We start from the raw sequence: 21574 nt of genomic DNA on the forward strand, positions 1-21574 counted from the left end.
ACATTATTTTAACAGCTGGGAGCGGCGTGTTGACCAACGAGGCCGTGTCTATTACGTGGACCACAATGCACGGACCACGACATGGCAGAGACCAAGCATGGACTTCGTACAGAACGTGCAGAACTGGCAACAACAATGGAATAATAATCGAACACAGGCGTATGAACAGCTCCAAAATCGGTCCCTCTTTAGCAGTGTAGCACCTGAACAACCCCAGGAAGATTCATTAGGGGCTTTGACTAAGGGATGGGGTAAGAGCAGAATTATTGCATAAACTTAAATTTCATTTTTTATTAGCTCTACTGGCCATAGAGCGTATGCCATGGTGATCGTGATACAGTTGTCAGTTTTGATTCAGTCAAACTAATACAGTTGTTAGATATCCATTAGAGCTTGTTCCTTTCTTAAACATGCCAGATCTGCCTAGCATGACTGCATTATAGCCCTTTAAATGCTACAGATCTAGCAAAGTTTTTTTTCTGATGGAGACAACTTTGTATAGAGTCATGTATTATTGTAGTGGACCTCTTGTTACGAAATACTGTAAGAAACTGTGTGCTTATTGGTCAGTAGCCACGGCTTATTGTCCGTTTTAAAAGGGCGGATTGCATTATCCAATGAGGCACTTTTTTTATTCTTTCACTAAGTTGTTTCTTAACTAAGAATAATACTTTTATTGGTCATTATAATAAGCACATGTAATTCTAAATATCAATGAAACTTCCAGAAACATAATTGTTTAATTTTGTTTTTGATCATTTCAGAGAAGAGGGCTGACGCGAATGGGCGTGTGTATTTTGTGAACCACAGGAACAGAACCACTCAATGGGAAGACCCTAGAACACAGGGGTGAGTGACATTTATCCAAATACTGTATTCTGATGTTAATAGTTTTCGTGAGGATTAGATAATCATAAATTTTGTCAAATCAATCTTTTAGTGAAATTAAAACGTAGAAAATATTACTTATCTGATGTTTACGGATGATATGATGATGTATTTGTGAATCTAAACCAAACAAAACAAAAAATGTCAACGAAGAAAGGGTGTCGCAAAATTTTTACAAGCTTCAGTGATTTTGGCATAACTAATGATATAATAATGGAATAAAAGATATTTTGTTGATATATTTGTTATTAGTATTAAACACTTAAGTTTGCTTCAATTTGGAGTCCATTGAGCCCTAGAAAGGGTTTCTCAAACGCCAGATTTCCTTCTGTGGCAGGGTAATTTATCACATTTGACCTCCATTGGGGGCCTTAAACACAACCTTAAACCCATCATCAAAATGATTTCAGCCCATCAGCTGCCTGGGTAGTCACATCTCTGTATACATGTTCACGAAGTGATGTATGTATGTACCCTTTTCTTTAGGATTACACAGGAAGATCCTCTACCAGAAGGTTGGGAAATGCGATATACATCAGAGGGAGTGAGATACTTTGTTGACCACAACTCAAAAGCAACTACATTCCAGGACCCCAGGGGCGGACCTTCAAAAGGGTGTGTTGTTTGATTATCTATCGAGAGTTTAAATATATCAAAGGTTGGGAAAGTGTCAAAGATGTAATAACATTTTTATTTTAATTAGACTTCAGTGGGTATATGTGTACATGTACAGCATAATACTATCGGTATAATATAAAAATGGATACTTAGTTTTAAATTAATAGTGTATGCGTTTCTAGAGCATGTTTAAAGGAAAGATATTGTGTTATTAAGCTAATTTTAAGCATGTTTTGTGAACAGATTGGGATCTCTTAATATATTGCCACAATATCAAGTAATAATCTATCATTCTCTTCACAGTCCGAAGGGAGCGTTTGGTGTACCCATCCAGTATGAACGGAGTTTTCGATGGAAGCTTGGTCAGTTCCGCTACCTGTGTCAGTCCAATGCCTTACCTGGTCACGTGAAAGTCACCGTTTCTCGGGATAACTTGTTTGAAGACTCGTTTGCTCAGGTAGGCCGTGTATGTTGAGGTTGATTATCATGCAATTTATACTACTAAATGGTCCAATGTTGACATAGTTATAGGGTTGATTGCTCGGAACATTGTTAACCTTGTTAACTGGATCATTGTTAAATTTTAAATCTTTAATACTATTTAAGTTTCATGGTCAAACAAGTGATTTTGCAGACATTCGCAAATCTTTACCAAATTCATCTGCACATAACAAAATATTTCACCTTTCAAAATTAACAATTATGCAGTTTACAACGTTGTGAACAAAGTTCTGAAAAACGGCCCATTGTCTCTTTTGTGTTTAAGGCTATTCAACTCCTGAGTTCATGTGAATAACACAGTCATAAACAATCACAGAATTTTACATTTGCTTTCGATCTTAAATCAATATCTTGCTGGAGCAATCTGTATTTCTAATAATAAATTACTAGGTCCTTTGATAGTATGCCTCATCTCAGGATGTCTGTTTTTGATCTCATCAGATCTCGCATTTTGTGCTCAATTGTGGTCGGTTTGTTATCTGTCATCTGTTGACATCAATTGCTTCCAACAACTTCTTGTTCTATACCACTTGATCAAATTTCACCAAATGTCACACAAATGATCCTTGGGTGATAATGTTTTAGTGTTGTACAATTAACAACATTGTTTTTCTGTTTTGAACTGTGTTACATTAATGTTCTTATTATCCTGAGTTGTGACAATTTCTTTTGTAAATTTGCTTTCATTTATTGCATATAAGCCAAACCTGTGTGATTCATGCAGTATATTATGTTTTGATTTCCAGATAATGCGCCTCCAACCGTTTGACCTCAGACGGAGATTGTACATAATATTCAAGGGTGAAGAAGGCCTGGATTACGGTGGAGTTGCCAGGTATGTAAAACTAGGCAGTGTTGCCAGTGTCTATATAACTAAGACTGCTGTTTACAGACTGCTGACAGGATAATGTACCTTTTTAAGGATCTCTCTTTCAAAACTTTTGACATGAAAATGAAATTACAGGGTCATTATTTGCAAGAAATCTTTTGTCTGACTTAATTTCACATCTAAACATAATAATTTATTATTCAAATAAATGTTACTCACATAATTTCATTCATATATGGTAAAAATGGTAACAAAATATTGTGATAAATAGTTACTGTACAGTGTAATTTGAATCTTCATTTCCAGGAAACATACTGTACAGTGTAACATGAATCTTCATTTCCAGGAAACATACTGTACAGTGTAACATGAATCTTCATTTCCAGGAAACATGATTCAAGAAGGTTACTGTGTATATCTTGCAAAGCATCTAAGGCTCAAAATAACATTTTTTTATTGGAGGAAAAATCTTATATTAGGTTCATTTTCTGTGGCCTTTATTTTGTTACCGTTGGCAACATATGGCAAGTGATTATTTTTATCCAAGAAAAGTCTGCAAGCTCAGACTTGTTCATGATTGCTGGTTACTGAAGACTTAAAATGATTATGACTTTAGTATTAGCCTTTGTGCATAATCGTTGGCTACTCAAAACAGTTAAAGATAATGACATGAAACATAGGCTGAAAAAAGTATATATAAGATGAGAGCAACAATCTCAAAAGTGGGCTTAAAAAAGTATATATGAGATAAGAGCAACAGTCTCAAAAATGCTAGTCAGGGTAGGGACAAAGATTGTTTTTGTTTTTTTTGTTATAAGTCCAGTCAAAACAGAAAAGCAAGTCGCGAATGCTTAACATTATATTTTTAGGCCTTAAAGCAATAAGCACATGTCCATGCGCTCATGGCTTTTTGAATTGATGTGTTATGCTCATTATTTACTAAAAACACAAACCCAGACACACTTAGGAATCTGCTTGAGGTCATCTTGCTATGCTCTAAGCAAAATACTTATGAATACCGTAATCCTATTTCCTTCATTTACAGAGAATGGTTCTTCAATTTATCCCATGACGTGTTGAATCCGATGTACTGCCTGTTTGAATACGCCAGTAACAGTAATTACAGTCTCCAGATCAACGCAGCCTCCGGTGTCAACCCAGACCATCTTGTATACTTCAGGTTTATCGGACGATTTATCGCAATGGTAAGATAACTGTAGAAGCATAATTATGCATATTTTCCTGAGACAAATATCATGTCTATTCACCTCTGTTAAAGTTTATACATGAAAATGAGGCCAAAACATGAAGTGAATACTTCATGAAAGCACAATCCCAGTATTTTGATAGTCCTACAGTTCTGTTCCTCCTATGATGGTGTGTTCAGTAAATTTTGTAGGAAATTTATCATTTCAAGCAGTGGTTAATATTTGTTAAGGACTGTTAAGACACAATAACGATGAAAAGTTTGGGATTGAGACCTACATGAAAAAAATGCTGAATTTCATCAAGCACATGGAGAAAGTTTTAGTAAGAATTGTGGAAGAAAAACAAATGACACAAGAGATGTGAAACTAATTGAATTTCCATGTCCTCACCCGTTGTGTTTCCATTTACAGGCATTATATCACGGGAAGTTTATTGACAGTGGTTTTACCTTGCCCTTCTACAAGCGAATGTTGAACAAAAAGCTGATTTTGAAAGATCTCGAATCTATAGACTCCGAGTTCTTTAGCAGTCTAGTCTGGATTAAGTATGTATACCCTTGTTTTATACTTTACACTTCAGCACACTTAATCTTAAAAAATACAGCTGACATTAATGGTACTGGTTTGTTTCCTGTTAATATCATATGTCAGGTTTTAGCCAGGTTTTAAATGGGGAGGGCGCTGTAGAAGATGGACAGGTTTCTAAGGGTGAAAAGAGCACATTGTTATCAGGCTGTGAAGAACTTTCTTATAAATTTGACAAAAAATGTGGTGAAGTAGTTTTAGATTGCTGCTTGTATGTATTTGCAATTATATAATAAACCAAATAATAAAAGATATTATATAAAGATTTCTAAAACTGCATCAGGGTGCAGCACCCTGATCATGATCTTAAGATGATAGTGGGTCAGGTTTAATGATAAATGATATAGAAAAATAATCATGTTCAGAGATGAATCAATCAGATCGACTGGAAAGTATTTGATTAAGAAAGAATGAAGGTAAAGATGTGTGCTCATCAAAAATAATATTTCTTTTCAGGTTTAAAATTTTAGACTTGCTTCTTAATATGCAATTTAATGACTTTTTGACAGATTTAAAAATTGCAAAGTCAAAAAATATTTTTCAAAGAAACCCCCCAAATTAATATTCTCTCATGTGTGTATTTTACAGGGATAACGACATTGAGGAATGTGGTTTGGAGTTGACGTTTTCTGCTGATTTTGAAGTCCTCGGGAAAATCTCTCAGCACGACTTGAAAGAGAATGGCGCTGATGTAGCAGTTACAAATGAGAATAAGGAGGAATATATAAAGTAAGAAATCTAGATTTTAAAGACATAACATGTGAAATCTAGGATTCAAGATTTTTTTAATATATTTTAAGTGTAAGAAATCTAGAATATAATAATGTGTCTAGGGTTCAAGTGTGAAATATATGGTTCAAGGACAAATCTAGTTGTTAGAGATCTAAGTCTCAAGCAGTTTACTCAAGATTTTTTTTGGCACGCTGGGCATTTTGTCTGTAGTATATGAGGCTTACCCAGGATATTTTTTTCATATGCATGATATTTTACAATGTATAGTAAACTCTGAAATATTCAGAATTTGTGTCATTATGTTAATCTTTTTCCTTGTATTTCAGTTTGATGACAAACTGGCGGTTTACGCGAGGTGTTGAAGAGCAGACAAAGGCTTTCTTAGACGGCTTTAGTGAGGTTGTTCCTCTTCAGTGGCTCCAGTATTTTGACGAGAGGGAGATTGAGGTAGGGGCGGAATTTAGATGTATGCAAATTAATTTGAAACAATAAGATGATGATGATGATGATGATGATGATGATCTGAGAAAAATTATCTGTCATTTCCTTTAAAGATCTTGCCTTAACACGAGACATGTTCTATACTATGTTGTATTAAGTTTATTCAATATAACAAAATCACTGATATAGTATTTAAGAAATATAACACACCACTGAGGGTCATATGACATTATAAGGACTGACTGACCGGTCCTTATAATGCCATATGGCCCGAAGTGGTGTGTTATATTTCTTATATTATGCCGAACACTTTTCATTACAATTCAATATTTTTAAAGCAATTTAAATGTGTTTTATTGAACAAAGCTAATAATGTTTACTTGCGACAAGTTTTCGCCGTTGTGAACCGCCAAATGTATGACGTCAGCGGTCCATATTACATTTTTGGCGAGGTCCGGACCGGCCAAAAATATAATATGGACCGCTGACGTCATTAAACTGGATTTTCATCAAAATACAGTGATATACGGACCGATTGAGTTTATATATACAAAGAAGGGACAGATTTATGTAAGGTATCATATATAACTATATAACATCAACTATCAACAAACAGGGCAGCTTCTCCATGTTGACCAGAATCTGTAAACCTTGTCACAATCAACATCCATAAACCATGGCTAAATGAATGGAAAATTTCCAAACAAATCTGTTCCAGATTCTAATGTTGATTCATTTTGGAAACTTTGTGCTGTTTTGTGGATAAATAACATGACAGTTTAAAATAAAAAAAATGCTTTTGATAAGAAAATATCTGCCTTGATTCACAGTTGACATTGCTTTATTTAGATACAAAAATTGACTTGTAATTTGGGATACAAATAAATTGGCATTGCGTTCCTTGTGTTTCATATCAATAGTAAGAGTAAGCAATACAAAGATTATAATTAAGTTGTTGTTTCAAATTTGTTTGGTGCAAATATTGAAATATCCTTGTTTTCAAGTATGCTACTTATTGCATGAAATCTTGCATACCATTCTCATATGAGAATGACAAAGAAAACTCTCCAATATTGTAGAAGTAATTCACAATGTTAATGTTTGTTCCAGCTGATGTTGTGTGGTATGCAGGAGGTAGATGTTGATGATTGGGAACGTAACACGATCTACCGACACTACCAGCGGAACAGCAAACAGGTCGTCTGGTTCTGGAAGGTATGTATGCACAGTTTATTGCTCTAAGAGATAATGTACGCTTATACGCATTTATTTTAGCTGATATGATAACTTTTGAGTTATTTGCTTGGGTAGAAACCAGTACTGGGGTCCATTTTGAGAGACCATGAAAAGTTACCCCTGATTGAGAACGAACCCACAACCTCTTGGGAGAGGGGGGATACCTATTATACCACAAACGCACTCTCACCATCCTTCTTGATTAACTGTAGTTTAAGTCTGATTTTGATTAAAAACAATTGGCAGAAAGTGTAATATATATGGGAACATTAGATTTTTCCAATGTGAAAGATTTCAATGGAAAATGATTGAAGACAAGATTTTTTCTAAATATTTACCAGATTCTTTTACTTAAGAAATCCTGTTCAAAAAAGATAAATTACAAACAGATTCACATTGTTAGGTTGTACACATGTATATAGATACCTCCATTTTCAGTTTGTTCGTGAGTTGGACAACGAGAAGCGAACACGACTGATGCAGTTTGTGACGGGGACGTGTCGTCTTCCGGTCGGTGGATTTGCTGAACTGATGGGTAAGCTTTGTCTTAAATAATGACGAAATTTTACTAAGCATGAAATGGTCCATAACCATACCAGTAAAATTCTGTTTGTCAAAGGTTCTTTGGCCAAGATGATAAAAGTTTGGACTTCTTGGTAAAGCAGACAGATGTTTTCCAGTTATGTGAGCAGTGCTGAAAAAATCTTTAATGAAGACCCCATGGAAAATGGGTCACCTGCAAAACATGTCCAAGTTCATAATATTTTAGTGGAAATATATTTTCATAATAGGAAGTGTTCTATATTAACTAATTGAAATCAACTGTGATTTAAAATCGCCGGGCGTATTACATCAGTCAGCAACAGTCTGGTTAATTAGGACAGCAGTGAAAGCAAGTTATGGGCTTAAAGTGTCACTAGTTTAGTTTATCTTATAACACTATATTTGTCAGACAGACCTTTCAATGGGTATGACCTAAGTGCAAAAAGCTCAGCTTTTCTCAGACATGATATATACACATACTTTCAAAGTTCAGTAATGTAAGTTTTATATTATATGTATTAAATAATTTTTCAATTGTGAAAAGCTCAGTTATTACAGCCTACTGGCTTTTAACTTACTTTACAAAAAACAATCATGCATGTAATTTAAATTTACTAGACTTAGAAGCTTCTTGGGTCTTTTGTGTTTTAATTTTTAGTGTAAAAACGTCATGCTTTATTATAATTTATTACATGTCATTTCAGGGAGCAACGGTCCTCAGCGATTTTGTATCGAGAAAGTCGGAAAAGAAACATGGCTGCCTAGAAGTCATACATGTTTTAACAGAATAGACTTGCCACCGTACAGAAGTTTCGAACAACTTGTGGAAAAACTAACAATGGCTATCGAGGAAACAGAAGGATTCGGCCAAGAATAGCACTGGCTTGGGTTACGTGTGAATATTAAGAAAAGCTGTGATTTAATGTCATTCAGAGTTACTGATTTCATGTTTATTGTTATAAGTGATTTGCAGGGTGTTGAAGTAATACAGAACAATGCCAGATTCTGTTAATTTTCATCAAGCGTTGGAAGGATCAATTCTCAGTTTGTGATAGCATTAGATTACTGTAAAAAACCGTTAAGGGTCTAAAAGGATTGTTATAAGGTAAAACAGTGTTTTTTTCACCATCTTTGAAATGGGACAAGGATCATTCTGATTTGGAAATTGCATGATTTTGACTCAAATTGGGAAGTAAAATTTGCCTTAAAATAAACAATTTTATAAGCAGGAATAAATAGAAAGTGATAAAAATTGTTTTTTTCGGATGAGAACAACCTTTACAGCTTAGATTCCACTGTTATATTAAAAAAATAACATTATTTTTTTCCAAACATAAAATTTGTAATTTTAAGTTTCATATTTGATGAAAAGGTATTTTTAGCATTGTGAGTTGGGCTGAATTTTGGCCCCAAAATGGTCCCAAAAACCCACACTGTAAAAGTGCCCAACTGTCAGATGATCAAATTGACTTCTTTTACCAGTCCCCCTGTACAAATAATATAAAATAAATACAACATTTTATGATACAAGGAATACAGAAATCTTTTTGGTCACTGTTGCGTAGCTATTTCATTTCATTGGGTACCAGAATTCAATGAAAGCCCCTTTATTTAACTTTAAATTTTTATTTAATTTTTCTCGTTTAAAGAAATTTTGACAGTTTCGCAACTTCAAATAAATGAAATTTAAATAAGATCTGATTGAAATCAATAAATCATACATGTATCTCAACAAATTAATAACTTTGTGATTAGATTTAATTTTAACTGCATAAAAATGTCATTTGTTAATGGTATTTTCTAGTCTTGAATGGCTCCCTGTAGAGTCAGCCTTTGGCAATGTTATATTGTTACATTAATTTTTTTTGACAGCATGTTCATTCTAGCACAGATAAAAACGTTGAACATAGAAAAAACCTTATTTTCGTAACTCGAAATGGCGACCATTGGCCTCTTATCAGCTAGTGTATGACAGATTGCTTAGTTAACAAGAAGTTTCACAATTATTAATGATGCTTACTCAAAAGTTATAGTTATCTCTTCAAGATGGTGTAGAATGCTTATCTTTCAAAACAGTTTCTTTTCTTCTAAAGGCACACAATATAGATTGATGCAAAGAAAACATATTTAATTTTAATGCATTTTCATGTTTAACTCGTATGTCTTAAATGATCAAAACAAAACAAAAACCATATGATTTAGGTACAGATAAAAAAATATTAACCTTTAAAAATGATTTCTTTTTTAATTAATATCTACCAGGGTACGTGGCCACAAATTCCTTGGTTAAAAAACTGCTAAAACATCAAGTATTTAAGGGCATCAAGCTATATAATGCTCCTTGGATTGAGGAAATGTAATCATTCTGTAACTTCAGATGATTTGTCATATACTTGTAAGTAAGATAGGCTATAAATACTTGTAAATTTTGATTTACCTTGTACAGATGTATTCAGTTATACATTTCATGTATACATTCGTATTTAATTATTAAAGTATTTGTTTGTTATATTCTCTGCCCAATGAGGATACTTGACTCAACCATTTTGTGTGCAGTATATAATTGTTAACATTGCCTTCTTTAAGAGTATCGAAAAATATGACTATTAATTGGGCTTTGGACAATTTAAAAGAAACAGTGCTCTGAATATCTTGTTTGCGTGGCTTGTTTAGATTTTTCAAATCAGCAGATGGTTTTATTTCATATGCCATGCGTAAAAATATTATTTTAAAACTTGATCAGTGTGTTTTCGCTCTCGTTTTATTACCGGAATTTGATAAGGTGATTAGTTTCTGCAAACACTTTGAAAAAGCTGTTACCGCAATAATTTTTTGACTGTGCTCCATCAGGTGGCGGTTTTGTGAAAAGGTTTGTTAAAGTGTTGTTAAGAAACTAAACTCTCACTCAAACTCCCGTAATTAACCAAAGGCCTTTAAGCAGCATAGACTGCGCTATGTTTCATTTAAAATGGTTAATAAATAGTAAAGTTATCTTTGTTTGATGTCTTTATTCAAAGCAAAATGTTGCATTCCAATGTAGCATTTATGACACAATTTATCACATGGTAAACACACACATCTTTCTATAAAATATTTCTGCAAAAATTGCACTTTTTTTCTTTGATAATTTCTAAAATACTAGGCAAATGTATATATTGTACACGAAATGTGTTCTTGTTAATAGTTATTGTTTAATATGATGTTCTTAAAGGAAAAGAGAATTGATAGAATGTATCACGATGTCTCTGCTGGCACAGTTTTTACTACTGATTAACTTCATGTATTTATTATCATTAATTTGTGTTCATCTTGGTTAGCTTATAATGTTTCTGTTATATTCCTGCTTTATTCCTGCTTCTGATATCTGAACTGGTTGAAACTTGACTGGTTATCAATGAACATTTTTCAGCGCTTTGAATCTTAAAGCAAAATAAAAACGAAACAAAGTATGAATTAAAAGATCAGCGCCCATTTTCATAAACGTCTTCGACTCAGAAAAGTGAATTTTAAATTTTCATGAGTAAACTTTGATTTAGTTATTTTTTACATAATTATTTTAAGTAATTGTTAAACATGGTACATGAAGCATATATGGTAAGTTTAACCTTTCTTACTCTTCTAAGATCAACTCTACAATGAACTTAAGATTGCAGTTTTGAGTTTCGGTATGGAATTCATATTGGACGTTAGTGATTATGGATCGGGGCTTTGATTACAAACTATCTCAAGTCAGAGTCTAGACTGACTCTGAAAAGCACTTCATTAAATTACAAAGAATCATCTTTATTCCATTTTTTTTCAAAAAAAAAATACTGTCAGTTTCAATTAAGGATAAAATTCAGCAAATAAATGACAAGAAAATCTTCAATTTTGCCTCTTGAGTCTGAACTAAGACTTGAGACTGTTCGTAATCATTGCCCCTAAGCTCATACACTTTATGTGTGGTAATAGAACTCATTTACAGAGCTACCAGTATCGTTATTTTTAGATTTTAAATGTTTAAACCAATATAGGTTATAACCTACATTTCCAGCCAATCAGATCACCCATTGGTCTCTAATACTTACCACGCTTACTCCTTAAAGCTGCACTCTCACAGATATACCATTTTTACAACTTTTTTTCTTTTTTGTCTTGAAAAGAGCAAATTTTTGCGTCAATATCTGCAAACCAGTGATATAAGATTGCTGACAAAAAATCAGACCGTAGATTTTCATATTTCCGTTCGAAAATTGATGTTTTATGGCTTAAACCAATACTAACGGTTTAAGAAAAATGCATAAATCATCAATATTTTAACCTAAATACAAAAATCTGTGATCTAATTTTTTGTTAGCACTCTTATATAACTGGTTCTCATGGATTTTCACAAAAATTGTCTCGTTCCAAGACAAAAAGTTGTCAAAACGTTCAATCTGTGAGAGTGCATTTACTACTTAACAGACATGACATCATAATTTGGTTACCCACCTGCTAAAAACAAGCTTACATCTTAAGTCAGTTGGAACATGTGTTCTAACTATTATTTTCTGAATATTATTTGAATCATTTTTTTTTTTTTTTTATGAAATTTTTAATTATTCCGTCAATGTATTCTATATTGTGTATACAGTAAATTTTGTTCCTCTCATTTTTGTAACACATTTTTGATTTGTTCTCAGTACAAAAAAATAAGATATGAAATATTTATATATATCTCCAAAAGAAGTTAAGCAGTGAAATTCCATGATTAAAAAAATGTTTATTTTATATAAGTTTCAGTAAAAACAAAATATTTTAAACTGTTAGTTAAAATCTTTAATAGTACGTGTATGTTTGTATTTAATTTTATAAATCTTACAGTTGAAGAAAAATATATTTCAGATTCTTATCCATGGAAAATTATATGAAAAGCAAAATTTATTAAAATTTAACATAAAATTGGGCTTATTGTTAAGAACTTTTTTAAAGTTAACAATGTGATTAACGAGATTGTTGTTAACAGTTAAACATGAATTATTTTATGATGTGCTTCTATATTTAGATAAAACAGAAACAACTGTAATAGTTGTCTGAAATCTTGTAAGAACAACTGAGATCACAAGGGTATCCATTAAACTTCCAAAGCAGTAAAGATTTCAAAGTTAACAATGATGAAGTTAACAACTTTGTTAAATTTAACAAAATTTCCAACAATCGGCTCAATGTTTGTGTTTGTAACTTTATGCATGTTGCCTGTAAAAAATATCTCTTCATTTTCTCAATAAGTATTTAATATTGTATGTCATATTTGCTTTAGAACATCTTGTTAAGCCAAAGTAAACATGATTGGAAATCTTTACCAGAAATGAAAAGTCTTAGGCTTATTGTAGAATAGAAATATTGTTTTAGAATTAATGGTATTAGAATCTAAAATGTATTTTTTTCAGCTGTGTGTAATATACCGGTATAGGTCATACTTTCCAAGATTAGCCCCAATGCTCTGAACTGTTGTTGCCAAGTGTTATTGTGAATGTGTATGATATCATTGTTTTGCAATACTGTGCTTTTATAAAGATTATTAAATCATGGAATTTTATGTTTTTAATGTTGTGTTTGTTTTCCCTTAAGGATGAACTATTGTCTGAGAACTTTTCACCACTAGTGACAAAAATCCACAAGACCCAGTAACATGTTTGCCACATCTTTACATCTGACTGTGCCGGGAAATAGACTGTGGCAGCATAGATCTAAATTCAATGTTATATTGATGTTGGATACTCTCATGATGGTGACACAAATGACAATTTATAAGTAGTGTAACAAGAATGGGAGGGAGAGAGAGAGGATTGAGTACAAAACGCGGTAGGTTACGAAAGAACGTAATTCACTTACGAAGGCCCACCACTTACTGCTTACTTTCGATATCAATGTAATGTTGATGTTCAGTCTTAATTGAACAGATACCAGTTCAAGATTTATTCGTAAGCTTTTTTTCATACACCAAAACACAAAAACCCCTTATTAAAGGAGGTATGGAAAAAAGAGCCAACGAATGAATACAGGTTGAAAGGAGTAATTAATAAGGCACGGTTGTGGTTGTCTTTATTAGCTAAATTATGCAAAGCTCTTCACACAGGAAGATCGTTTGGGAGTATATACATTTGTAGGCGAGGCATATCAGATACGATACTATAACCAGGGACGGATCCAGGATTTGACGTAAGAGAGGTGTTTTGGGTTCGTCTGAGGTACAACAGTTGTGAAGTTTCTATTCTGAGTTTATTATAGCGACTAAATACGGTCTTGCTGAAAGCCACCAAGAGCTACTCAGAGCTACTTAAAGGCCTAGTTTAATCCTATAAGTGAGAATGAATCAATACATAAATAAAATAAATTGAACGTCATTACTTTACCAATCAACACGTGAGGACGTAAGTCATCGGAAGATTCATTATATGCACGTTATGCAGTTGGACTCTAATCACGCTCCAAAGCATACTGACGCGGCCTTACTTCCTAAGAACACAATGTGCACAGAGTATTGAGATCGTTGACGTTAAAACGAAGAGAGTACAGTGACGCTCGTTCTGTTTGTGCCTTTATTTGACAACGTGATCCTGAATTCTGGACGTAATCATGGCTACAGAATTATGCGACAACGGTGCTTTGCGAAAAAATGACCGTTAAGTTTGAGTTTACCATCCATGTCCAAAACCATGACTCGCCACCATGACAGTGTTCCATCGTCTTTCTTCTTCCTATTGATTCCATCGGAACTACATAAGGCAGATCTGTACAGGCGAAATATACGGGGTATCCATAGTACGTGCCATACTATCACCGGTAAAAGCCACAACGAGTCAAAGTTGTCACAGCTGTTTTGATTGGCTAAACTAAGTTGTGGCCACAAGTTACTAAGTCGAGGCCACGATTTAAGAAGTCGTGGCCACAAGTAAATAAAGTGTTGCGTATGTCACCTCTGTGCTACCGTAGTTTTCTGTGCAACACTGCGAACATTTATACAACAAATAGCATTTCCATGGAAAGGGATTTTGAAATTTGACATTTAAAGTTTTAAAATTTATAATAATTTTCCAGGGTTTTAAATCTTGGACGAATTTGTTCCTATAACTAGCAGTGCTAGTTTTCGAGACTGGCTCTCCGAGCCACAATTCGTACGTGTGGTCGTGCATGGTACGAGATCTGTCTTCTCTTTTCCCTGTCCATTGACTCTCACTGGGTTAATATAGCGACTAAATACATATGGAGTAAATATATCTGTGCAGATCAGATTACATCTACAGCTATAGACATATGCCAGAACAAAGGGTTGCACTTTAGGGGCGCGAATAAGGGTGTGTACCCCTCTCCCCAGGACCCCGAATTAGTTCTAAACGTGGTATGGAGACTTAAGGTTTGATGCTAATTTAAGTATTAGTGGTGCATATTGATGTAATAAATGCACATTATTTTTACCACATTCACATGACGTTTACTTGGCCAAGATGGACAACCTTTCTTTATTATTTTTTGCGGGGTAATGGGGGGGGGGTGTATGCACGGAGCTGCAGAATAACCCATCTTGGAGCCACTACTGATACCTATTTCCAACAACACTTGTATATGTTTAAGAATATTATTTATTCTTTATTAAAATCATGATTCATATGAAGCATATGTAACACTATCTCATACAAAACTTTATTTGCACCTTTTAGAGTTGTGCTACTAACACTTCAATGTTTAGTGGCTAATTCTTTTCGCTGTCTAGTGTTGAATTATCGTAACGGCAGGTTTTACAAGTAGACATGCATGTGATTTGAGTCCACGGCGGTGTTTATAACCGAACTTTGTCCAAGAACCATGTACAAGTTGAAGTCCGAGAACTGGTTCCGTATGTGTTAAATCGGCATAATATATTCGCAGTAAGTAGTACATGTTCAAAATTCAATAATTGATATCATCGAAGGAGTTTAAGAATGTAAACAAACTATTTGATAACAGCCATAGTTTATAACAAATGAGATAGGGTGTAGGGAATCGAAAGTAGATACAACTATAAATAAAACGGCTCGACTGACCTCTAAATGAGCCTTACATGATATGTGTATTTTAAAGCCTTAATATTTTATGGACACAACTTACACCGACCATAAGAAATTGGTCTAAATGTGGTCTATGGATTATACACGTTATTACCTCAAGTTTGTAGCAATTTTTGCAACTCTGTTTCATAGGACGGAATGTACTCATAACATTTGCTGTATTGTAAGTCTAAAACACACAAAAGCAATGTATGTTTGTGCTTTCGCAGTTACTTAATTCTGCTGAAATTATCCGACATAATCTTAATAATAATTTTAACATAATCCTGACCTTTTGATATGCATAAACATTTTATAGATTCTTAGCGAGAGATCATTATAATGCACACACAAGGTATCCCCAACGTATGAAAACAGAGGTCTTGGTTTGATTGAAGCTTATCATAATGATAAATGCGACATAGTCATCACCATCTAGGATAGGCTTAAGCGGTTTTTGATTTTCAAGAATCATACAGACAAATGTTCAATTTTTGTTTTCATAGGTATCCATCTCTCCATGGCAGACTATTCAGACTCCATCAGCAATACGAGTGAATCCGTGGAAGCCGGTATGAATGATAGTTTAAAAGATGCAGAGACTAAAATAAGCGAAAATGAAGAAGATGAAATTTCTGCCAATTGCGATGTTTGCCTTCAAGAGGGAAATAAAAGTAATTGCAGAGGGGTACTGTGTCGATTGTGAGGAATATCTATGCGCTGTTTGCTTCTCTTGTCATTGTCGACCAAAACCAAGTAGGGGTCACGTCTTGCAATCAAAAGACGAAATGCCAAAGCCAGGATCACCGAAAAGGACGCAGCATAAGTCTGCAAGTCCTTGCCTTATTCACCCCGAGAAAGATGTCACACATTTCTGCAAGACGCATGACCAGTTATGTTGTGTCCTTTGTATAAGTATTGGGCACAGCATATGCCCTGATATAAAAGTGATAGCAGATGAAGCGAAGGATTTTGAACAATCTGAACAACTTAAAGAACTTAAGGCGGATTTGAGTCGTATTGAGAGTACTGTTACATCAAGAAAACAGTTGGCAAAAAACAACGATAAAAGGCTTTCAATCATGAAACAAATGGCTGTAGAAGCTTTTAACGAAGAGCTTGAAAAGCTTTCAATACCAGATAACCAAAAATTAGATGGAATTATTGAAAAATGTGACACCATTGGAACAAAACTTTCTTTGTGGAAAAGTAGATTGCAAACTCTTCTTGCAGATAAGAACTCCCAGCAGACATATCTGTTCTTGAATCATACACGAAAACAACTGAGCTGTGTTGATAGCGAAATACAACAGGCGGGTTGTGATTGCAGTATTAACCATTTCCGTTTTGAGAAAGTGACAGAAGAAATTGTAGATGGAAAAGTTATCGGTAAACTTCTATCTTATACACCTGGGAAGGCCAGATTTATCGCAAAAATAAAAATCAGCCATGCCGACGACAAACAGAAGTCTCTTTTTAGGGACCTTGCTGTTTTGGACAATGATTGTATCGTTTGCGCAGATGAAAACAATTCGTGTTTAAAAGTTGTAGACGTAAGGCAAAAGAGTATTTAAAGTAAGATAGCACTTCCAAAGAAACCTTTTCAAATTGCTCTTGTTTCTGAAGAAGAAGAACTGTTTGTATCAACATCGTCGGAAACAATAATCAACGTTCAAACTCTAACAAATCTCGCGACACACACGTCTTTAAAAGTGCAACAAAGTTGTCGGGCAATTCAATGGTAGGACGACATACTGAATGTAATTTATGTAGATGGGTGTGTAGTTGGTTATGATCGAAATGCCAAACTGCTCGATGTATTGGAAAAACGGAAAGCGACCAGCCCAGAAAGATATTCTACAATAGACCTGAAAGATGGTTCAATGTACGTAGTGACTCAAGCTTGCTGCACTGTGTCAAAGGTACAGAGAAATGGAGTGAGAACGGTTATTGTACAAGCAAAGGAGTTGAATACACCAGCTGCGATTGTCTATGATGATGAGAACGATGAATTATTAGCAGTCAGCTTTTCAGGTCAGTGCGTATTTCGCGTGACGTTGGAAGGCAAATTAGAGGAAATCATTTCGTCGCTCGATTTCAAACCTCTTTCCCTTGCTATCGACAAACAACGGCGAGTTTTGCATGTAGGGGGTGAAAGTGAGTTCATTTACCAGTACCAGCTCTGTTAAAATATACTTAAATACCACCACACCGTAGAAACTGTATAACGGAGCTTTACATGAACCAGTTAAAAAGTTTAAAGTGAGATTCAAAAGATGGAACTGACACCAGTGAAGCGCCTGTATTTCTATATGTCAGTGCCAAATGACAGACACATTCACGGAAATATCACAATCAGTTTCCCGATAAACGTCAACGGACAAAACGCATATATAAGAATCTGTAAAACGTTAATAACACTGTTGTGCGAAAAAAACGAGCTACGTTATTTTAACTGTTCCAGGGTTTTGGCTCTTATTTCAATCCCATTATATGTGTTGGCCAGTGACGAAATTCTTAGACGATATCGCTCAATTGATTCTAGATTTATAGCACATATTGTTCAAGTTGACTTTCATGCTTCGACCGGGGCCATATATTACTCATACTGTCCATACATCAGTCCGCAGCGATTTTTTGGAATTATTTTCATCGCCTGTGCCCACCAAGTTGGGAAAATATTGACTATGGGAAGATACACAATTATGCCAAAATAGCTAATATGATAGCAGATATATACATTATGCTGTAAAAGAGATAGTATTGTCAAGATTTTGTTATCCCCCGCCTATGAAATAGGGAGGGGGATATTGAAATGGCGTTGTCCGTCCGTCCTTCCGTCCGTCCGTCCGTGTGTCCGGCTCAATAACTCGTGTCCGGACTGTAACTTTCCCTTGTATGGACAGATTTTAAAATAACTTGCCACATGTGTTCCACATACCAAGACGACGTGTCGCGTGCAAGACCCGTGTCCCTACCTCTAAGGTCAAGGTCACACTTGGTGTTTATTCACAATGGAGTGCTGCATATAGGACATAGAGTATAGGTTGTCGTGTCCGGGCTGTAACTTTCCCTTGTATGGACAAATTTTAAAATGACTTGCCACATGTGTTCCACATACCAAGACGACGTGTCGCGTGCAAGACCCGTGTCCCTACCTCTAAGGTCAAGGTCACACTTAGTGTTTATTCACAATTGAGTGCTGCATATAAGGACATAGAGTATAGGTTGTCGTGTCTGGGCTGTAACTTTCCCTTGTATGGACATATTTTAAAATAACTTGCCACATGTGTTCCACATACCAAGACGACTTGTCGCGTGCAAGACCCGTGTCCCTATCTCTTAGGTCAAGGTCACACTTAGTGTTTATTCATAATGGAGTGCTGCATATAGGACATAGAGTATTGTTGTCGTGTCCGGGCTGTAACTTTCCCATGTATGGACAGATTTTAAAATGACTTGCCACATGTGTTCCACATAACAAGACGACGGGTCGCGTGCAAGACCCGTGTTCCTACCTCTAAGGTCAAGGTCACAGTTAGGTGTTTATTCACAATGGAGTGCTGCATATAAAGACATAGAGTATAGGTTGTCGTGTCTGGGCTGTAACTTTCCCTTGTATGGACATATTTTAAAATAACTTGCCACATGTGTTCCACATACCAAGACGAGTTGTCGCGTGCAAGACCCGTGTTCCTACCTCTAAGGTCAAGGTCACAGTTAGGTGTTTATTCACAATGGAGTGCTGCATATAAGGACATAGAGTATAGGTTGTCGTGTCTGGGCTGTAACTTTCCCTTGTATGGACATGTGTTCCACATACCAAGACGACTTGTCGCGTGCAAGACTCGTGTCCCTATCTCTTAGGTCAAGGTCACACTTAGTGTTTATTCATAATTGAGTGCTGCATATAGGACATAGAGTATTGTTGTCGTGTCCGGGCTGTAACTTTCCCATGTATGGACAGATTTTAAAATGACTTGCCACATGTGTTCCACATACCAAGACGACGGGTCGCGTGCAAGACCCGTGTTCCTACCTCTAAGGTCAAGGTCACACTTAGGTGTTTATTCACAATGGAGTGCTGCATATAAAGACATAGAGTATAGGTTGTCGTGTCTGGGCTGTAACTTTCCCTTGTATGGACATAATTTAAAATAACTTGCCACATGTGCTCCACATACCAAGACGACGTGTCGCGTGCAAGACCCGTGTCCCTACCTATAATGTCATGGTCACACTTAGTGTTTATTCACAATAGAGTGCTGCATATAAGGACATAGAGTATAGGTTGTCGTGTCTGGGCTGGAACTTTCCCTGGTATGGACAGATTTTAAAATAACTTGCCACACGTGTTCCACATACCAAGACGACGGGTCGCGTGCAAGACCCGTGTTCCTGCCTCTAAGGTCAAGGTCACAGTTAGGTGTTTATTCACAATGGAGTGCTGCATATAAAGACATAGAGTATAGGTTGTCGTGTCTGGGCTGTAACGTTCTCTTGTATGGACAGATTTTAAAATAACTTGCCACATGTGTTCCACATACAAAGACGACTTGTCGCGTGCAAAACCCGTGTCCCTACCTCTAAGGTCAAGGTCACACTTAGGTGTTTATTCACAACGGAATGGTGCATATATAAAGACATAGAGTATAGGTTGTCGTGTCCGGGCTGTAACGTTCCCTTTTATGGACAGATTTTTAAATGACTTGCCACACGTGTCCGACATACCAAGACGACGTTTCGCATGCAAGACTCGTGTCCCTACCTCTTAGGTCACGGTCACACTTAGGTGTTTATTCACAATGGAATGCTGCATATAAAGACATTACAGTGTAGGTTGTCAAGTATGGGTGGTATTTTTATGTTTAGAGGCAATTTAAAATACCTTGCCATATGTATTTGACATGTAAAGGCAAGATCAACTTTTCATGTACTGACCTTGTTCATAGGTCAATGTCACATTCGGGGGCATTCGTCACATACTGTGACAGCTCTTGTTTAAAGATAAGATTTCACATGCGAGCATAGCCATGTTTTTATATTATGTTTACAGAATAATTAAGGCAACATTAACGCAATCACTGATAAAATAAATACAAGTTTAAATGTGCCTTTTCTATTGCACTACCCCATTACTAATTCAAGCATTATTGTAGTTATTTTGCATGAAGAGTATACCATTTACTTTGTTTGATACCAAATAACGTTGAAGAAAATATAAATTTTGTGCGTAAGTTATTCAGCTCATACATGTATATATGGCGCATAACTTGTTATTATTATGTATGTTATGCATATCAACTTCTATAGATACAGTTGTTAATACTGAGATACAAATGCTTTAGTTTATAGTTTACTTGTTCGATATTTGTATATGTATGTAAGCCATTTTATTCTATGAATTTGATCATGAGTCATGTTGGCCTGTTTCAAATTTGTATTGCGTGTTATATTTCCTTGAATAAACATTCTTCTTCTTACACGTTATGATATGATTGAAGCTATCGAACATTAAGGGGCTATTTCTTTTAACCTTATTACTACTTCGTAAAGAAGTTCTCAATTGATCTATACATATAGCATGAGTTCATAATGACCTGAAAGTTCCAGAAATATTCATAATTGCCGAATAAATACCGCTCGCCAGGGGGGGGGGGGGGGGTGTATAACACTTGTATCTGAAATAGCCTCGCGAAAACTAACTTATTACCCTTGACGAGCACCTTTGGCATATCGTTTCCTCGTTCTCACCTTATCTCATTATCCTTCTCAACTCATACTCTTGTATCCTACCTTTTAACTCTGTTATCTCCTTCTTTTCAGATCTATTCTGTACCAACATTCCTTCTTTCCTCTTCTATCCCCATCCTTCCCCACGTCCCCCCCCCCTTCTTCAACCATTCTGCCCCCTCTATTCTTCCCAATGTTCTATCCCCCTTCTTCAC

At 35.3% G+C, this 21574-nt stretch overlaps 2 protein-coding genes across 2 annotated transcripts in view; both read left to right on the forward strand.

Moving 5' to 3' along the window:
• LOC128242200 (E3 ubiquitin-protein ligase Su(dx)-like) overlaps positions 1–13138 on the forward strand; it is a 29438-nt gene extending 16300 nt beyond the window's left edge. The window contains exons 8-19 of the mRNA XM_052959278.1: positions 16–251; positions 765–849; positions 1375–1503; positions 1810–1963; positions 2754–2842; positions 3882–4041; positions 4456–4589; positions 5218–5358; positions 5688–5808; positions 6913–7017; positions 7477–7573; positions 8286–13138. Coding sequence (XP_052815238.1) covers positions 16–251; positions 765–849; positions 1375–1503; positions 1810–1963; positions 2754–2842; positions 3882–4041; positions 4456–4589; positions 5218–5358; positions 5688–5808; positions 6913–7017; positions 7477–7573; positions 8286–8458 — 1624 coding nt within the window. The 3' untranslated portion in view covers positions 8459–13138. The remainder of the gene's footprint in view (positions 1–15; positions 252–764; positions 850–1374; positions 1504–1809; positions 1964–2753; positions 2843–3881; positions 4042–4455; positions 4590–5217; positions 5359–5687; positions 5809–6912; positions 7018–7476; positions 7574–8285) is intronic.
• A 2193-nt stretch (positions 13139–15331) lies between these two features.
• Positions 15332–21124, forward strand: LOC128242214 (uncharacterized). Its single transcript, XM_052959298.1, has 2 exons — positions 15332–15467; positions 16133–21124. The coding sequence occupies exon 2, from the start codon at positions 16244–16246 to the stop codon at positions 17198–17200; it is 957 nt and encodes a 318-aa protein (XP_052815258.1). The 5' UTR covers positions 15332–15467; positions 16133–16243; the 3' UTR covers positions 17201–21124.
• The last annotated feature ends 450 nt before the right edge of the window (positions 21125–21574 follow it).

Source organism: Mya arenaria, chromosome 8, assembly GCF_026914265.1.
Source record: "Mya arenaria isolate MELC-2E11 chromosome 8, ASM2691426v1".
NCBI lineage: Eukaryota > Metazoa > Mollusca > Bivalvia > Myida > Myidae > Mya > Mya arenaria.

Coding starts and splice junctions, on each gene's coding strand:
- LOC128242214 (XM_052959298.1), top strand. CDS start 16,244: ATGAAGAAGATGAAATTTCTGCCAATTGCGATGTTTGCCTTCAAGAGG.